Genomic DNA, 21,204 nt, shown 5'->3' with positions numbered 1-21,204 from the left:
CAGAAAATTGGGGGCTAAAGAAAGAGAGGTGGAATGTAAGAGCAACAACATAAGGTAGAAGATAGAAGGATATAGGAAGGAAAAGAGATAGGGTTGGTTGCCAAAATTAGTACACACAGAAAAGAGGAAATCAACAACAAGGAAGCACAGGAAACAGGAAACAACCAGCACCACCTAATAGAAAAAAAAAGGTGGGAGAATAAAGAAGAAGGAAAAACAAGAAAACAAACAAACAAAAAAACATATAAACCCTCAAGCAAGGAGTGAACCAAACATTAAATAAAAAATAAAGGGCCCTCTTATGCACCTGTGGAGCTTGTCAGGTTGTTGGTGTTTATCAATCAGTTACCCTGAAGCTTTCTCTCTGCAGATTTTGAATTGGGTTTCAGTGAGTAAACAAAGTTAAATTATGTAACAACAGATATCTTTTTTTTTTCCTAAACATAAGAATCCCAAGGGAAGCTAATACAAGGATATTGTGCATGTTTTCCCTGTCTCAAAGTATCAGCTAGATGTTTAATATCCTAGTGGGTCACTACCGTAAGAAGAGCCAGGAACTGAATCAGATACCTTGGACATTCAAGGCTGAAATTCCTCCACTGAGCCAAACCCTCCTTCCAGGTCAACCTGCTCCTCAAAAAGAGTCCCCTTCCCAGAGCAGGATCTACTCTTCGCAGTTGAATCAACGGATTAGGAATCTGTCCTTCCTCCTTTCTCCCTTCCTTACTTCCCTCTCTCCCAGGGCAGCAGGTAGCCGGCATGAGCTCCCCTCTGAGATTCAGATTTGACCCTGGTGGACCAACTCACCACAGAAAATGACTCTCAGTCTGACAGAGAACACCCACACCTCGTTGAGAACCCTAAATATGCTCTTGGAAGCCTACCAAGCACTTCCTACTGACCCCTCCCTTAGGTGTGTTGCACAAGACTAGTTAATTGCCTTGCTTCACCTTCCCCCAGACCAATTTACTCCATCCCAGGGCGTTTTGGTAAGTCAGGCTGTCTCAGCAGATTCGCCTCTCACCTCTTCCTAGTTTCTCCTCAAGTCAGCTGGTATGCTCCTCAAAGCTCAAAAAGGGGGGCCCAAACAAACCCACACTCATTGGACCCCTCTGCACCCTTCAGCAGAACCCTCCCACTCTCAGAGTTTGTCTGAGACAGCAGGGTTTGGGGATCCCTGAGGTTCCGGGTTTGAGGAACACCAGGTTCAGGGAATGTGGGTTCGAGGAATGCAAATTCAGGGAATGCAGTGTCAGGGAACGGGAATTGGTGATCATAGGGTTGGAGAATGCCGCCATGTGACCAGTTTGGTTCAGGAAATGCCGCTGCAGCTACCTGCCCTAAGGGAGGGGCTTAACCTTCCCACAGCTCCAGGCACAAGTACCAGAAACCTGTGGTTTTACCTTAAGCAATCACTTTTTCACACTCTCCAGATAGATGTCCAGGAGCCTCCTGCTTTGTGGGTTCAAAATCAGCTTCCTCAAGCAGGATTTTGTCCCCACTCTGTGATTTTTTTATAGGAGAGATGATGTGGGTGCACTTACTCCGTTGCCATCTTGTCCAGCCTGTGGATAGTTTCTTGATTCAACCTCTTGTTATGAAGCTATTCAGATATTCTTTTCTTGAGTCTGCTTTGACAATTTATATATTTGTATGTATTTGTCCATTTTTACCTAAGTTTTCTAATTTCTTAGCCTAATTGCTTTCAATTCTGTACTGTCATTAGGGATGCCTCCTCTTTCCTTGCTTTTGGTAATTTTTGTCTTGTCTTATTTTCTTGATCAGTCTAGCTAAGGGTTTGCTTTTTTTTATCTTTCCAAAGAATCAGATTTTTATTTTATTGATTTTTTTCTCTTTCTGTTTTCTATTACATTGATTTCTTCTCTAATATTGATTTTCTTCCTTCCACTTTTGTGTTTAATTTTTTTTCTAGTTTCTGAAGTTGGAGTTCAGGTTATAGGTTTGAATCCATTCTTTTCTGATATAGGCATTTAGAGCTATAAATTTCTCTCTGAGCATTGCTTTCACTGCATCCATAAATTTTGATATGTTGTGGTTTCATTTTCATTCAGTTCAAAATATTTTAAAATTTCTTTGGTGAGTTCTTTGACCCATGGGTTATTTAGAAGTATATTGCTGAATTTTGAAATCTTTGTCTTTTCCTAGAATTCTTTCTGTTTTGTGTCTCTAACTAATTTTTTTGTGGTTTAGAGAACATACTTTATATGATTTCAGTTTTTTAAAATTGATTGAGACATTCACCTACCTTGGAGCTCTCTGATACCTCCATGACTGATTCCCTCATTTTCTTCAAGTATTTATGTAGTGTCACCTTCTCAGTGATATGTCCCCAGACCACTATTAAAATTACAACTACCACCCTGACCACCCCCAGCACTTCCAATCACTCATAACCTTCTAACATACTATATAATTCACTTAGCTCCATGAAGGCAAAGATCTTTGTTTTATTTATTGATGTATCCCAAGAACCTAGAGCCTAAAATTGTACCTGACTGATAATAGTCAGAGAATAAATATTTTTTGAGTTTATCAGTTAGTATGTTTATCTACTTGGTCATATGTATCTGAAATTTGTTCACTCTCATTGGAATATAGTATTCAATTACATAAGTATATTTCTATCTTATAATGAGTTCTTAGATGAACATATCTATAGTTTTTCTAGTTTGGGGTTATTATAAAGAGCTCTTGTCTGAACATTCTTATTCATTTATCCTGGTGCAAATATGACCACGTTTTTCTAGGGTATATATCTAGGAGTAGAATTGGTGAGTCATATGTTGAACATATCTTCAACATTACAAGATAGTGTCATACAATTGTCACTGTTGTTGAACACTCCCATTGGCAATATATGAGAATTAGAATTGCTCTATAACCTCACTGACATATGGTTTTGTCAGATTTTTAAATTTTTGCCAATATGGCAGTTTTCTATTAGTATCTCATTCCTTTATAATGTTGCTGAGCACTTTTTCATATGTTTATTAGCCATGTGCATTTCCTATTTTGAAGTACCTTTTTTGTCTTTTGCCCATTTTTCTTAGTAGTTGTCTATTTTTTTCTTATTGATTTATAGGAGTTATTCAAATATTCCAGATTCGAGTTCTTTATCAGTTAGATATTTGTATAGAAAATGTTTCCCATTCTGTGGCTTTTCTTTTCCATCCCTTAATGATAGTTTTGATGAACAGAAGCTTTTAGTTTTAATGTATTAGAATTTATCAGTCTTTTTTCTTAATGGTTTGTACTTTTTATGCCCTAAGAAATCCTTCCATAAATACTCTTATACCTTGCTGATAGAAAGGCAAATAGTACAACTTCTACAGAGTGGAATTTAACACATATTTAAAATCACATATTCATTTACCCTTTGTCTTAGCAGGACATTTCTTGAAATCTATTACAAAGGTATCCTGGAAAATTACAGAATCATATATACCCAAGGCTGTTTGTCAGGACATTATTTGTGATAGTAAAAGACTGGATATACTACCAATGTACATTAGTAGGGAAGTATTTTAGGGTTTTCCAGAGAAACAACCCACAGGATTTATTTATTTATTATAGGAATTGGCTCATGCAGCCTGGCAAGTCTGAATTCCTTAGGGCTGGGCCATAAGCTGAAAACTCCATTAAAGGTGAAGTTGAGTTCCCCAGGGGAATCTGACTGGCTGAAGTAGAGGCAAAAATTCTTCTGATTTCTAAAATCCTCAGTTCTGGCTTTTAAGTCTTCCAGCTGATTGAATAAGGAGTTTTCCCACATTGCTCAGGATAATCTCCTTTGTTGAATATAGATGCCGTCAGCTACAGAAGCAAGCAACTGTTTTTAGATGCACATTCATCTATGAAATACCCTTAGAGTGACAATCAGGACAGTGCTTGCTTGATCAAACAACTGGACACTAACTTAGCCAAGTTGACACATGAAATTGATCATCACAGGGAGTATTTATATAAACTCTCGTACATCCACATAATGGAGTTATCTCCAGGATATATTAAGTGCAAAAAAGTAAGTTTCAAAGCTGCATTTATATTAAGTTGCCTTTTATGAAGAAGAGAGGTGTAACCAATGAATTAAAAGAAATATGTCTACACATATACAAATATATATATATGTATATGCCTATTTGCTTATATTTTCAAAAAATAAATAATGTAATGATAGGCCAGATCCAAATTAATATTATTACTTATGGGCTAGGGAGGGAACAGGATGAAGAGGACAGAGGTGGAAGTGAGACTTCTGTGAAGTTACTGTGTTATATAGTTTTAAATTTGTACCCATGTAAATGTTTTATATAATAGTAAAACAAATTTAAATCAAAAAGAGAAAAATCAATCCCTTAAGTTAAAAAACCACCTGAAACAAATGAACCTAACCATAGAGTTGGTAGCATAATCACACAGAGAAAACAGTTATATTTATTCTAAAGCATAAAGCATAATATTTGTACATTCCTAATGGGTTGTATTCTAAAGAAAACAGTAACTAGAAAGAAATATAAAACTGTATTCACTAGTTTTATCAATGGTAGTAATATAAATATTTTTATTAACATTTTAAAATTCTATAAGTATATTAAAGGGAAAAGTCTAATACATAATTTTATTAATATTACTAGGAGGCAAGATTTTAAACATCTGGGAAAAGAGACAAAAGTTGAAAATCAAGAATTTTAACTACAAACTTTGTAATTTTAAATTTGAATTGGAAATACCAGTATGAGCTTGTGATTTCTTGTTCTATTAAGAAATGTCTCCTTGACCTGTCCACTGAAAAACCATAGAAGCAGCAACAACCCCTAGCAACACACCATGCTTTCTAATTATTAATACCATTTCCTATTAAAAGCAACCAGGGGTCCTTGGAGAATGTTCTGTGTTTGAGTCAGGAAATTCACAAGCTGAGCTTGGGTCAACTTGTGCCAGAACACTGGGAAGCAATACTATAGCCAACTTGAAAAGGCTCCCAGTGGTCCTAAGTGGGATTATTTGACCATTAAAGAGAATAATGACATTTAATTGAAACACGTCAAATATGTAAAAATTCATAATCTTATAATGTTACTAAAAGTAATCATTGTACATTTCTAGGGTACTAATTCATTACTCTAATAATTAGTAGACAATGGGGGGGGACAATTTATCATATCTTTTCTGTATGAATTGTGTTTAGGGAAACAAAATAGTTGATAATGTTAAGTTCATTATAGAATTCCAGCTAATAAATGCCAAAGAAATAATAGAATTAGGAGAGTCCTCATTTTGCAACCCTTAATAAATTAATAGATCTTGGCAATATACATCAATGAATGCAAAAGCCATGAGGTGAAAGGTAAATGGGAGAATTTTATAATGGAGGGATCAGACTGACACCACCTGAATCCACCAATCACTTTCAGCTTCCATTAAAAATGGGACCACCAAATATTGTGCCTTATATGATACTATAGGAAGTACACATTAGCATCTACAAAGGATTCTTGCGTAAAAAAAATTGAACCTGAATCTAATCAAACCTCTAAAGCAGCAGCTTTCTGCATTTATATAACGAGTCTTTATCTGCTTTGTACAATTTGGTATACACTGGCCACACATGGTTGTTGGGTGCTTAAAATGTGACTAGTGTGATTGGGGAACTGATATTTTTTAAATTAATTTAACTAGCTGAATGTGACTTGGGGCTGCTATATTAGATAGCATAGCTCTAAATTTAGCTACTAGTTTACAAGAAATACAAGGATAGAAGAAGAGTTTAAACAATACCATAAAGAAAAAATCAGCCAAATCCATTTGTTCAAAGAAGAAATGACATGGTTTCTCTAATAAATCAATGGGATGAGGGAAAAACAGGCTGGGATGAGGATGAGAAGGAAGAGACACTTTCTGAGAATAAAAGAGACTTAAGAGACGTAACTGAATGCTCATTTAGATCCTGAATTGAACACCAATTATAAAAGATATCTTTGAAATAACTAGGTCAACATGAATATGAACTCAGTATTAGAAGATGCTAAGGAATTATTATTAATTTAGTAAAGTGCAATAATGCCATACTGGTTGTATTTTTAAATGTCCTTATCAGTTAGAGGTACCTGAGAGAGAATGCCTCCTTAAATATTGTGTCCTAGGTGTCTCACTTGCCTCATCATAGTCTGGGCCTTGCTTGGAATGCACTGTAATCAGTAGCTGCTATTGTCATTTGTCGCAGGTTGTAAAGACCTGTCCCATCAGAGTTTCTGTATTTGAGATCCAGGATATAATTTTTATTCATTTGTCAAAGGTTGTATTGATAGGCTTTGTAGAACTTCCTTATCTCTTTGTCTTGATCCAGATGAACCCCAAAAGAAGAACAAAGGTGATCCCATGAACAACCTGGAAAGTTTTTACCAAGAGATGATAATGAAAAAACGTCTCGAAGAGTTCCAACTTATGAGAGGTGAACCCTTTGCTTCCCACTCACTGGTCTCAGCTACATCAGTGGGAGATAGTTGCCCAGCTGAGAACCCACCATTACTCCAGGACAAGGGAAAACAGGCAGCACAGGGTAAAGGTCCCAGTCTCCATGTGGCAAAAATTATTGATTTTTCACCTGAGCAGTGTTGGACGGGGCCTAAGAAGCTGACGCAGCCAATAGAATTTGTCCCAGAAGATGAGATCCAGAGAAATCGTTTGTCAGAGGAAGAGATCCGAAAAATTCCTATGTTTTCTTCATATAATCCAGGGGAGCCAAACAAGGTATAGGCCAAATCAAGAAAAAAAATATGTATGTGGGTTGTTTTCATTTTTATTTACCTCAACCTAAAGTAATACTTTTAAATTAGCTTTGATTATACCAAAGAATCATAAAATAGACCATGGTAATTGTATTTGTACTTAACCTTGATTATTCATTCTCTGCATAGTATATAAGTAGTATAACCCCTATTGATATGCTTCATGCTTTTCTAATGTCCTCAGCTACCCTTGGAATTTAAAGAAATCTTGACAAGTCTCTGGTCTGTGTACACTAGAAGCTCTAAACAGAAGGAAAACATTTCCAATTTCCTAGGCTAGTAAGAGTAGTGTTTATAGTACTACTATTTCCAGTAGCCATGATGCCTCTGGAATTAGTCAATAAATAATTAACTGCCTGGTTCTAAGTAGGCTTTACTGTTACTACATTAGCTTTCTCCTCAGAATTCTCCACCTGTGTTTCATGTAATATAGACTTATGCTGCTGTAGCTAAGCAACAAAGCAATAAACACAGGTCCTCTAAGCTTTGAAAACTTGACAAAGATATAACTAAGTAAAGATGTAAATAATCCTTGTTTTATTGATCAGATCATTATTTCACATTAATGGCATATATTACGTCTGGAATGGTAAACTCATTTTCATGTCACCCAATGAGGCAACACAAGCCCCTGGGGCATTTACTTTGCTGTATCTAAATTAGAAAACAAAAATAAAATGTCAGTTTCTGGCTGACCCTGAATTTTTTAAAAAGGGCATTGTAGATGAGGGATATTAAATCAGCTTCATTTGAGTGACTGAGTTTTTAATATATACTTGGTGTTAGTTCAAGAGTAGCTTGATTTTTATTTATTTTTTATTATAGAATATTACTGATATACAAATTTATAGAGAATAACTATTGTATGTGTACTCAGCCAGCCAGCCAGCCATCTTTATCAATTCTTAACATTTTCCATAAGACTTCCATATATTCAATAATCCCATTCTCCTCCCTCCTTTCTAAAGGTAACCACTGTCCTAAATTTGGTATTTATCATTCCCGTGCATGTTACTATATTTTTACTCTATATGTATGCATTCATAAATAATATATAGTTTTATACATTTTAAAACTATATAAATGATACACTTACATATCCTTCTACAATTTGCTTCTTTGACTCATTATACATAATGTTTTTGAAATTTATTTCTAATGATGGATCTACATGCTATTCCATTATAGAAATATACCTTAATATGTTTATTTGTTCTCCTGTTAAAATTTTGTTCTTTCCGTTATTTTGCTATTACAGGTACTTATACAATGAGCATCATTGTACATATCTCCTGTTGTACATGTGCCCAAGTTTCTGTAGGACAATGTTTTTCAAACTTCGAGTCATAATTAGGAGGTCACAACCAGCAGTTTTTTCAATGAAATGAAATAATAGAATAGAATAGAATAAGAATAGAATAGAATAGAATAGAATAGAATAGAATAGAATAGAATAGAATAGAATAGAATAGAATAGAATAGAATAGAATAGAATAGAATAGAATAGAATAGAATAGAATAGAATAGAATAGAATAGAATAGAATAGAATAGAATAGAATAGAATGGAATAGAATAGAATAGAATAGAATATTTCAAAGTGCATTCATAGAGTAAGGGTAATTATTATTCCTTGAAACTTTTGTTTCATTTGTGTGTGTGTGTGTGAGAGAGAGAGAGAGAGAGAGAGAGAGATGTATGGTCCACGATGTTAAGTGCCTTTCTTCCTGTAGATCTCATTCAAAGCAGTTGGAAATACATTGCTCTATTGCAGTGGTTCTCAAACGATAGCATGCATCGGAATCACCTGGAGGGCTTATTAAAACAGATTGCTGAACCCCACCCACAGAATTTCTTAGTAAATCTGGGGTTAGCCCTGAGAATTTCCATTTTCAACAAGTTGCCAGGTGATGCTGATGCTGCTTGTCTGAGAGTGGCATGTTAACAATCACTGCTCTGAGGTATAGACCTAGGAGTGGAATTTATGTGATATATAGGGTATGCATGCCTTCAACTTCCAATGAGTAGAGTTTCAGAGATTGCCTTTCTTCACGTCCTTGCCAAGGCTTTGTAGTATTACCAATTATAGACTTTTTATTTTTGCCAATTTGATACATTTGAAATAGTATCTCATTGTTTTAATCTGCGTGTTCCTTATTTCCAGTGAAGTTGAGCCTGTTTTGATATGTTTGTTAACTTTTAAGAAATCTCTGAATTGCCTCTTCTTTTAGCATTATTTGATTGATTGTTTTTTCATATTTATTTAATTAAGGGTATTATTTTTAAATTCTGGATACAAATCGCTTACTGTTTATTTAGCAAACATCGTCTCCCAGTGGATGGCTTATCTTTTTAACATTGTTTCCAATGTCTTTGGTGAGCAAAAGTTTTTCATTTTAACATAAACAAATTATCAGTACTTTTCTTTGATGGTTTGTGGTTTTTAAGTCATTTTAAAGAACTCCTTCCCTACCTATTAATAATAAAAACACAAGCAATTCAATAAAAAATGGACAGAAGATATGAACAAGCATTTCACAGAGGAGAAAACATGAATGACCAATAAATGTATGAAATCTCACTAATAAGGAAATGCAAAATAAACCACAGTGAGATACCATTTAACACCTGGAGAATTGGCATATTTAAAGGTCTGACAATGCCAGGTATTGGTGAACATTAATATATGCTGCTGGGGGAATATAAACGAATACCACCACTTTCAAGAACTTTCTGACAATAGCTAGTACAATTGAAAATGCTCATATATCATATGTCAGCAACCCCACTCCTAGGTATATATTGTAAAGAACCTCTTACACATGCATATTAGGTGGCATGTTGCAAAGAGACTCATTGCAGCATTGTTTGTAAACAACATGAATGTTCATCATCTGGAAAATGGATAAGGTATGGTATATTCATGCTATAGAATACTATACAGTGGAGAAATTGAATAAAAGAGAATTAGAGGTGTCAAGAATGAAACACTCAAAAAATAAAGAATGAAAAATGCTAGTTGCAGACTTCTGGTTTCATCTGTAAAACATGTGAAGAGTGTGAAAGTCATTACTCCCCATTCACAACAAGAAAAACATCTGAACAAAGTGAAAATCAATGACTTTTCTTGGACCCAGAGAATTCAAGTCATGGGGCAAACTGCCACCCCTAAATCTGGAGAGATGGGTGATTACAGAGAATCACAGTACACATCTGCTTATCAGTAGCAGAAGCCACTGGAGTCATAAACTTGTAGGAACAGTTAAACGGTAACTTTAACAAATGACTGGAGACAGTGTGGACATAAGAAACTCCTGGACTTCAGTGTTAGGTGGCCACTGCATATTTGTAAGTTTTACCTACAGAACCCCTCCAGGTTTTTAAGGTGAAGAACTAAGAAAAACCCTCCTGTTTCTGGCAGAGAGAGGGGAAAAGTGACCATTTTCAAATGTGCCCAGCGCACGCTATATAACAAAGACCTGTCTTCTTAAGGGAAACTTTATTACTAGAACCTTATCCAAAAGACCTGGCAGAGGGTCAACTGGACAGCTACATCCCCCTGTAGCCTCCTTGTCTCAGGTAAAGGGGGGAAAAACAGACTGAGACGTGCTTCTGAAGGGTTGGGCCCACTAAAAAATCAAGATTTAACCGTAAGATAATAGAACACTTACCCTGCCAAACACATTACGACCATATCAACAGGGCTTTTTTAATAACTGCGGATTATAGCTGAAAGTGCTGCAAACGTTCAGACTGTAAGGAGTTTTTTAGGGACACCCAAAGAAACAGGGGAGACAAAAACAAGGACACTGGAGGAAATTGAAGCCTCTGACACCTACAGCTACAGCAAACATTGAACAGCCCAACTCCTTGCTAGATTAATATAAAACCTCATGCTCAAGTTCTACTTACCTCAGTTCCTGTTACCAAATACATTATGGCCAACTTTCAACAAAAAATTACCAGGCATACTAAAAAAAAAAGCACAAGCTAAAAAGACAAAGCAAGCTTCAGAAACTAGACTAAGATAAGCACAGATTTTGGAATTATCAGATATGGAATTTAAAACAACTATGATTAATATACTAGGGTTTCTAATGGAAAAAGTAGACAACATGCAAGAACAGATGAGTAATGTAAGCAGAGAGATGGAAACTCTTTAAAAAAATCAAAAGGAGGAGTGGCTACTGGAGGTTGTGAGGGCAGGGAGAGGGAAACAGTTGTAATATGGGGGCATTTTCGGGACTTGGAAATTGTCCTGAATGACATTGCTATGACAGATACAGGCCATTATATATCTAGCCATAATCTACAGAGATGGGTGGGAGAGAGTGTGAACTACAATGTAAACTGTAATCCAGACTTAGTGGCAATGCTCCAAAATGTGTTCAATTGCAATGAATGTACCACACTAATGAGGACTCTTGTTAATGTGGGATAGTGTGGGAAATATGGGGAGTGGGGCATGTGGGAATCCCCTATATTTTTTATGTAACATATGTAATCTAAGCATCTTTAAAAAATTAAAATTTAAAAAAGAATATAAAGGAAATCCTAGAAATAAAAAATAGTGTAACAGAAAAGAAGAATGCCTTTTGATGGGCTCCTTAGAATATTTGGATAAGCCCAAAGGAAGGATCCTTGCACTTGAAGATATGTCAATAAAAACTCTCCAAATTGAAATGCAAAGATCAGAATGTCCAAGAACTGTGAGACAGTTACAAAAGATGTAATATATGTGTAATAGGACTACCAGAAGGAGAAGAAGAAGAGAAAGAAACAGAAAATTGGAAGTAAAAATGGCTATCAGTTTTCCAAAATTAATGACTGACACCAAACCACAGATTCAGGAAGCTCAGAAAAAAATAAGTACTAAAAAGTCTACACCTAAGCTTTTCAGAGTGAAACTGCAGAAAATCAAAGACAGAGAAAATCCTGAAAGATATCAGAGAAAAATAACCTCTTTTTTTAGTGGAAAATAGGTAAGAATTACATTGGTCTTCTCCTTAGGAACCATCCAAGAAGAGAGTGGAGTGAAATATTTTAAATGTGGAAAAAATCATTCAACCCAGAATTCTGTAGCCAGCATAAACCTTCAAAATTGAAGGAGAAACAAAGACTTTCTTAAACAAAAACTAAAGCAATTTGTTGCTGATAGTCCTGCCTCACAAAAAAATGTTAAAATAAGTTCTTCAGAGAGAAGGAAAATGCTATAGATTAGAAATTCTATCTACATAAAGAAAGGAAGAGAGAAAAGGAATAAATCAAGGTAAAATACAATATTTTATTCTTATTTTCATATGGTCTATTAGCTTTTTGTTCAAAGTAATAAATAGTGACAATGTGTTGAGTGATTATAGCATATGGATAGGTGAAATGAATTACCTCAGTGTTATAAGGGTCAGAAGATAGTGATTGGGAATATTCTGTTGTAAGGTGTCTACCCTCATGATGTGCCATAGTGCTATTTGAGAGTGAACTTAGATTAGTTGTAAATGTACATTTCAAACTGTAAGTCAACCAATAAAAAGGTATAAACAGTATAATTGATATGCTAAGAGAGGAGAGTAAATAAAATCATATAAGATGATACCCATTGTCTACATTCTTTCCCAGAAAATAAAAGTAAAGGAAACACTTCCCAACTCATTCTATCAGTTCAGCATTAGCCTAATACCAAAACCAGATAAAATCATTACAATAAAGGAAAACTATTGACCAGTATCTGTCATAATCATAGATGCAGAAATTATCAACAAAATATTATTAAATTAAATCCATTGTATATAAACAATTGTATATCATGAGCAAATGATGTTTGTTCTTAGTATGCAAGACTGGCTCATCATTCAAAGATCAATTAATGTAATCCTCTGTGAACAAACTAAAGAAAAATCGTGTAATATCTACTGATGCAATAAAAGCATTTGAGAAAATCCAACACCCACTCATGATAAAAACTCTCAGCAAACTAGGAACAGAGAGAGACATCCTCAACCTGATTAAGAACATCTACAAAAAAACCTACAACTAACAACATATCTAATGTTGAGAAACTGGATGCTTTCCCTGCTAAGTTTGTGAACAAGGCAAGGATGTGTCCCCGTTTACCTTTCCTGTTGAGCATCGCACAGGAAGTTCTAGTTAGCACAATTAGACAAGAAAGAAAATGAAGGTACACATATTGGGAAGAAAGAATAAATGTCTTTATTCACAGGTGACATGGTTGTGTATGTAGAAAATCCAACCCCCCCCCCAAAAAAAAAAAAAACAACAGAATCTCCTTGAACTAATAAGTCATTACAGCAAAGTTGCAGGATACAAGGTTAATATACAAAAGTCCATTACTTTCCTGTGTACCAGCAATGAACAATTGAAGTTTGAAATAAAAACAGCACCATTTACAATAGCACAACAAAAATGATTGAGAAAGTATTATTTTTAAAAAATCCCCTATTCTTGAACAGAAGGCTTAATATTGTTAAGACATCAATTCTTTCCCACTTGACAATGAAAATCCCAGCAACCTATTTTGTAGATATTGACAAACTAATATTTACCTGAAAGGCAAAGACCCAGAATACCTAATAAAGTACTGAGGAAGAACAAGGTTGGAGGACTGGCACTATATGACTTCCAGACTTACTTTAAACTTACAGTAATCAAGTCAATGTGTTGTGTTTGTTGATAAGGGGGGGGGGGGGGGGGAGAAACACATAGATCAATGGAGCAGAATAGAGAGCTCAGAAATATAGAGCCACATAAATATAGTCAAACTATCTATGGCAAAGGAGCAAAGGCAATTGATTTTAGAAAAGAGAATCCTTATGCAAAAAAAAATAATAATCTAGACATAGACCTTACAACTTTCATAAAAATTAAGTCAAAATGGATCATAGACCTAAATATGTAAAACAATACTAGTAAATTACTAGAAGAAGACAATATCTGTGACATTTTGTTTGGTGGTAGGTTTTTAGATAGATTACCAAAAGCATGATTTTTGGAAGAAAAATTAATAAATTAGACTTCATTAAAAGTAAAAACTTCTCCTCTATAAAATATATTAAGAGTTTCCTAGGTGCCCCTAACCCCTGCTCCCCAAGGTTGTGTTTCATTGCCTTAAATGGTTTCGAACCAATGAAGGGTATGCCCTTACAAGATGGACAGCTCTTCCCATCAATTATAGAGTTTGTGGACAGATATATATTGGATTAATAGTGGCGTAATTCCTGCAGACTTCTGTGAGCAGCCCTAAGTTAGAGGACTGCTTTGCCTTTTGAATCAGATTCCAAAGTTCAGTAAAGAATGTCCCTTGTGTATAAGCACAAAGAAAAGTGGCAGTTTTTGGAAAGAATTTGTGAAGGTATCTGCCCTCAGATCATGAATGGCCCCTTCCATCCTCACCTCTTGGTGATGCTGCTGAACAGCAGGGACTAACATAGAGATGCCGATTCTGAAAGATCTCACCACCGAGGCCTTCTGTGACGCACAGTCCACTCAGGAGATCCATGAGAAGGTTTTAAATGAAGCGTTTGGCACCAGGATGTACCACACCATTACCCTCCCCAGGGAAGACCTGGAGAAGTGATCATGCAGATAGCAGCAGCTACTACAACGCAGACATTAAGGCTGCCAGGGAGCTTGGCATCACTATGTGCAACATCCCTGCAACAGCAGTGAAAACAGTTGCCAGTTCCACCATCTACCACATCCTCAACCTGTACCGGCAGAACACATGGCTGTACCAGGTGCTGAGGGAAGGCACACAGGTCCAGAGCATTGAGCAGATCCATGTTGTGGCCTCGGGCACAGCTCACATCTGTCGGGAGATGCTGGGCCTCATTGACTTCAGTCATGCATGGTAGGTGGTTGCTATTTGAGCCAAGGCCTTTGGATTCAGCATCCTGTTTTATGACCCCTGCTTGCAGGATGGTATAGAGCAGTCCCTGGGTGTGCAGAGGGTCTACATGCTATAAGACTTGCTGTATCAGAGCAACTGTGTCTCCTTGCACTGTAATCTCAATGAACATAATCACCACCTCATCAATGACTTTACTAGCAAACAGACGAGGTAAGGGGCATTCCTAGTGATTGTGGCCCATGGTGGATTGGTGAACAAGAAAGCCTTAGCCCAAGCCCTCAAGGAGGGAAGGATCCGAGGGGAAATCCTTGACGTGCACGAATTGGAGCCTTTTAGCTTTGCTCAGGGAACCTCTTATATTTATTAATGTAACATCTTTTGTGATTTATGTATCTTTTAAAAAAAGACCATTTATTATTAAAAAACTAAGTAAAATTTTAAAATAATAATAAAAAGAGAAAGGTGTGCCAAATCTAATCTGTACCCCTCACATAGCTTGGTATAGTGAACAAGCATCTCTGGAGATGAGGGCAGCACCTGCTACTGAGATCTAACAAGCAATCCCAGATAATGTCCCAGAAAATTTAAACTGTGTGAACATAGAATCTTTGTTACAATAGCCCCTTGGTCAATAATAGATCAGCAAGCAATTCATCCAAAACTCAACAGTGCCACATACAGATACCTACCAGGCATCATGCACTGACTCCAGGAGGCCTTCCTGTGGCCATGGAAGGGATCATCCCTGGAGACATCCTGTTGACCCATAACCTCCCCATGGTGGCACACTCTTCCCAAGCTCCTCCCAACCATCCCACAAAACACAGGGACAATCAAGAACACCGCAATGAGCAATAGCAGAGAAGGTCAAAAGGTAATCAGATAAACCTGGGACCAAGAGACAGTGAAAAATTGATGAACTAAGAGAAAAGGAATTTGATATAGTCTTTTAAACTCAGTCTGGACATAATGTGTCATTGATGTTGCAATGTTAAAACTACAAAAGAGCTAGAAGCTGAGGCATGGGAAAACTGAAGTTGTCCACTTCCAAAAGTGCTGAAAAACTAGGACATGATTTATTAAGGACCAACCTTTGTTATTGTGTGTAAAGTTTTTCACCTGGGCAGCAAATCAGAGTGAATAAATAGATGTTTTTCATTTATCAGTTCCTTGGGCATTGCAGATCCTGAATACCTTGCTCTAGAATGTTGCATAAAGAGTTCCAAATATCAAAATTTAAAAATGTAAGAGGAAACCCCCATCCTATGACTAGCCCCTTCGGTCCATAGGGACTGATTATCTCTTTTCTAATATGAATACTAAATTACTACAAAGTGGAGAGAAAACTGTTTGCCTGTGTTAGATCACTGCAAGCAAAGGATGGAAGACAGTTCAGGCTCCTGTAGAAAGGAGTGCTTCTCTAACATCTGAACTGTGTGCTGAGTGGGCAAGTTGTCTAAAGTTCAGTAGTACCCTCTGATGAAAAGAAAAAAAACTTAAGTTTCAACAAGTTGTTTGTACTCAAATATATTTTCTCAGTTTCAGAGCTTCAGCTCTTTTATTGAGTGTGAAGTCTTGAACTTAAAAGCATTCAAGCAGAATAATGTTGCATTTCCTTATGTCTCAGGAAACACTTTTTATGGTAACTTGTCCGACTGCCTACGAAAAACCTACTTTTTTAGACATTGTCTTTTCTTCAAATGATATTTTATACAAGAACATTTCAGAAATGTTACCAGATGTGACTTATTTTAACGAGTCTTATTAGATTTGTACCAGACATTTGCATGTTATAGTCAGAGTCTTTTGTGAATCATTTCCTTTTTGTTGTTTCCCATGGTGGAATGAGTTAACAATTCTGATACTGCTATACATATATTCTGGAGTAGAACAATTAAATAAATAAATGGTAGGTGGTAGGCAGGTTTCTCACTGTTGGAGAGGGACTTTATAGACAGGCAAGGGGAGGAAGGTAAAATGATCCATGTGGTAATGGATTCGAATTAGATACATGAGTACAAAGTCATGTTTAACTTAATGTCGCTACAGAAATATATACAAATATTTCTCGATATGTGAAATGTGTGTATATGCACAGGTTATAAAAACACATTTTCTTTGTCCTTTTAGCAGAGAGGGCCTAAATGAAACAACACCTCAGTAGGAACAAGCAGATCTTGGTTTCTGTTACCATTCTCCAGTAAAAGGAACCAGGACTCTTTGGAAAAATGTGTTATTCTAGGAATGGGGCAGGAAATATATACTGTCTTTCTGGAACATCTTGTAGTGCTACAAAGTAGGGAAATGATAAAAAAATAAATGAAAATTATATAGGAGCAGTATGACAAAAGAGCACAGGAGCCAAATGAAAAGAGCTTCCAGTGGTTGAAGCTGGAAAAATTTTTTCAACTAACTAGATAAATTAATACTAGATTATAACCCAAAGTATAAAATAAATATCTTTGAGGCCATACTGGTAGAATTAAATGGTTGAATAACTAAATGATGGAGAAAAGACAAATTTCCCCTGTAGAAGAATTCCAAATGATTTATGTACATACCTACCCTCAAGAAGGGGGTGCATAACTCCTCACTTAGCTGTGTGCTGCTCTTATTGACTTCCTTCCAAAGAGTACAGTGTGGAAAGCTGGGGGGTAAGATGACATTAGGCTAAAAACTAAGGAAATCTAAGTAAACTAAGGACTTTAGTTAATAATGTATCAATATTGGTTCATTAATTTTAGCAAATGTATCGTACTAATATCATGTTATCTATAGGGGAAACTAGGTGCAGCATATATGGCAGTTCTCTGTAGTATCATCTCAATTTTTCTGTAAATCTAAAACTTTAGAAAAAGAAGTTATTTTAAAGGGGGTTTATAAAGGTAGCTGCAGAAGAATGAATACAGGATAATATCATTTAAACTTCAAAATATACGAAACAGTGCTATATGCTATGTAGCAATACCAGGAAGAGCTTCATCCTTTCATCATTTGGAATGTGTTTTTCTGCTTCACAGAAATGTTTATCTTGTTTTTGAGCCTAGTTGTATCTGTGTGTATGTGCATATGTGCATATATATTACTCTATATGTAAATTGTGAAGATACATATATATGTATGTATGTGTGTATGTATCTGTGTTTTGGGAGCAGATAGGATGCATCGAAGTGAGAAATGACAGAGATATCTTGACCAGAAGTCATCTTGATTTTTTTTTAAAGGTTAATATTAAGGGGAACAATCTTAGTATGGACCTTTTCCTAGTGGGCGAGATACTTAGTATCTGTTTTCACAAACCCCTTTCTATGGTTATTTAATTTGATAATGCTTTCATAATGAATATTTGAGAGGTAGGATTCTAAATCACCTGAAGTTACTTAAGTAAATCACAAGTCAGATATTCTATACCCTTGCCTTTAATATACAATGATATTTAAATCCTAAGCATATGAATATCCAGTTTTCAAAGACTTTGGGACATAAAGATCCTACTTCTTATTACAATGTTGAATACATTATACACTTCAGTGGTTATGTCATTTAAGTCAGGTTGCTTTTTTAGCTCTTTGTTTTTGCAGCTCTCACCTGAATTCTTCCCAAGTTCCTTTCAGCTATAAAGGGTATAACTAATGGTAGCTGATATATAAGAGATTTTTTTGTTCTCTCAAATGTTCTTCTCCAGATGTATCATAATAGATACAGTATCTTCTCTTATTTCTCTAAATATATTAGTGATGGTCTTTTGATGATTTTTCTCCCTGCATGGTCTGTTTTCTCCCATTTGCATTCTTTTCTCTTTGTTTGTTCTGTTCTCTTTCATATTATCAGATGCCTGATAATACAAGTTTATACTTATAAGTATGGAACTAAAAAGCTAACTGGAAACTCTGAGCACATGGCTTCATTATAAAGTGATCTGCCTGGGCTATTTGTTGGAGAAATTCCCCATCCTGATGGTATCTTTAGATTTTTTCTCTTGGTGCTTATCATATTCCCCCCAAAAGACTTTTCCAAACTCTTGTTTGGAAGGTACTGCCAGCATTCTAGGAGCCAAATGAGGAAAAATGTCTGGGTGATCTTCAGCATTCTCTAGGCATTCTTTCTTTCAATGTCCTTGCTTTCAGAAACACTATCCACACCCTCAAGTATATTTGGCATTCCCCACTTAGCAAATGAGCCTCCAGTATTCTGCCAGGATTAGGGAGGGGCCTTCACCCAGTAACATATTGTGGGAGAGGGGATTTAAAGATCTCACTGGTTTTTAAACTGCTTTCAGCCTACCCACCTTATTTTAACCCCATCTCTTCACGTCCATTTCCAGAGATACTTGAAGTTATCAGTTCCTTGAACTGTTGGAAGATTCTTAAATGTAAATTAGGTTGGGTTTTGGCTTTTTCCACTGCTAGTTTAAGAGTCAGCTTTCTTGAGTATGCTGAGTCAGTTCATTTTCATCCAATTATTTTCTAGTTTCTGAAATATTGTTGCTATTGCCTCCTTTCCTTGTTCTTCCTGACCTTGTGAGTTTATGTTTTTTAAAAAATCCTGTTGTTTTAGAGGGATTGAAATTAGATACATGTGTTCAATCCACTATCTATCTGAAATTAATTTTAACTAAAATGAAAGAGCTGCCTTACCTTCCTCATGTGATATTTCTGTGGATCCTCATTTGCATTAGGTGTTATATCTGAAGAACCTTAGCCCTCGGGTGACTGAGAGAGATCTTGTCTCACTGTTCGCTCGGTTCCAAGAGAAAAAAGGACCTCCAATTCAATTCCGAATGATGACTGGACGCATGAGGGGCCAGGCTTTCATCACCTTTCCCAGTAAGTAACTTCATCTAGATAAATGCTCAGTTGCAGTAACAGTTCAATAGAGATTACCTATAACTTCTCTAATTTATATATAACCCTTTGATTTCTCCATACCACATGAGTCAACAGTCTTTTAAACAAGCACATGGGAAGAAGGGAAAGGAAGAAAGGAATATATGTATTTAGTGTTTTTCTTTCCCCTTTTTGTTCTTCCTCTTCTCTGTTGACAGTGTAGGACCAACTTAGCCCAGTGTCCTACTGAGGTAAGACAGATCTCAATTTTCCCCAGTCTTGGCACTTCCTTCTCACCCTATCAAAATTTACTTACCTTTTGCTGACAGTCATATTTATGGACCAAATAATAATTATATTCCTTATTAATTAATGGATTGGTGTTCTGATCAGAACATATTTTCTTGCCTTATGCCCTATTCCTTTAGGACTAAGTGACTGCAAGCTAATATGTTAATTCATTAATAATCCATAATTATTGTATTATGCAAACATGTATTGCATGTACTGAATACATACAAACACATTTGCATGTTAATATGTGGCTTCAGTGCCTTAATCTAAAGGGAAGAATAATATAGGAACTTTAGTTTCTATGACAGACCAGATAATATGTCTTTTTGGGTGGAGGCCTAGATAAGAGCTATACCTTTTGTTGTCCATTAATGCTGTCATGATTTATAAGCAGCATACTCACCTATGTGTAGACAGATGTTTTCACATATGAGTACTGCCAAACTCCCTGCTACTGTTTTCGTCTAGTCTTGTACTACCTTTCCTGTCTTAGTGAAGGTTTATGGATCCTCTACAAAATGGTTTTCAGACTTTTCAAGTAAGAGGACCTCTTTTGAAACTTAAAAAAAAATTAAAAGTGCCCCACAGAATATGATCCATTCATTGAAAAACTGTGTAATGAAAAAGGCCTTATAAATTCAATGATAATTTTTAAATGATAGTTGTTTTACTAATCAAAACAGCAGCTATATGTACTTGATAAGTTGAATACTCCTGTTAGATACATCTCACACTTCAAGCCCTATATAAGGGCTCCCACGGCCACTCTCCAATCAAAACAAAAAGTTGCAAAATGTCTTCAATGCCATAATAAGTTATTTTATTTGTGTTGCTCATTTTAGAAATGATTAGGTTCTCACATTACCTATAAGATATGATGTCAGCCAAAAGAGATGTTGATGCAAAGTACCAGAAATCTGTTGGTTTTTATAAAGGGTATTTATTAGGGGTAGAAGCTTCTGGTTACAAAGCCCTAAAGAGTCCAACTCTCAGTTACTTCCTTACCAAATTCTTGCCACATGTTGAAGCAAGATGGTAGGCAGTGTCTGCAAAGGTTCTGCCTTCTTCTTCCCTCTTAAGGTCCAGCTTCTTCCAATCTCAGCTGTAGGCTGGCATAGGGCTCATCTTTCTTCCCATGGCTCATTTCTTTCCAGGATTAACTGCTCAGGGCTCTGGTCTCTTCAGCTGTAAACTATCAGGCAAATGGCTCATCTGTCCCCAGGGTTCCAGTGTCAAAACTAAGTTCTTTCCTCTGCCATGTCTTTTCCTGTGCATCTACTTCTTCTGTCTTCTTGATTGATTATCCATTTATATATCCCACCATTGGGGGGAGACTCAACCCTGCATGCCCTAATGACATGGTTGAATCAAAGCCCTAATCTTATCATATTTATTCAAAGCCATCTCAGCTGAAAC

General features: G+C 36.1%; 1 protein-coding gene and 1 pseudogene across 2 annotated transcripts in view; both read left to right on the top strand.

The window, feature by feature from the left end:
• RBM41 (RNA binding motif protein 41) overlaps positions 1–21,204 on the top strand; it is a 68,450-nt gene that overhangs the window by 40,721 nt on the left and 6,525 nt on the right. For both annotated transcript variants that reach the window (XM_023584557.2, XM_004478167.4), the window contains 2 exons: positions 6,365–6,768; positions 19,347–19,494. In XM_023584557.2, coding sequence (XP_023440325.1) covers positions 6,365–6,768; positions 19,347–19,494 — 552 coding nt within the window. The remainder of the gene's footprint in view (positions 1–6,364; positions 6,769–19,346; positions 19,495–21,204) is intronic.
• Positions 14,032–15,577, top strand: LOC101436032 (C-terminal-binding protein 2-like; annotated as a pseudogene).

Source organism: Dasypus novemcinctus, chromosome X, assembly GCF_030445035.2.
Source record: "Dasypus novemcinctus isolate mDasNov1 chromosome X, mDasNov1.1.hap2, whole genome shotgun sequence".
Lineage (NCBI taxonomy): Eukaryota > Metazoa > Chordata > Mammalia > Cingulata > Dasypodidae > Dasypus > Dasypus novemcinctus.
The sequence above is the reverse complement of the archived record's forward strand: the minus strand, read 5'-3'. Positions and strand labels throughout refer to the sequence as shown.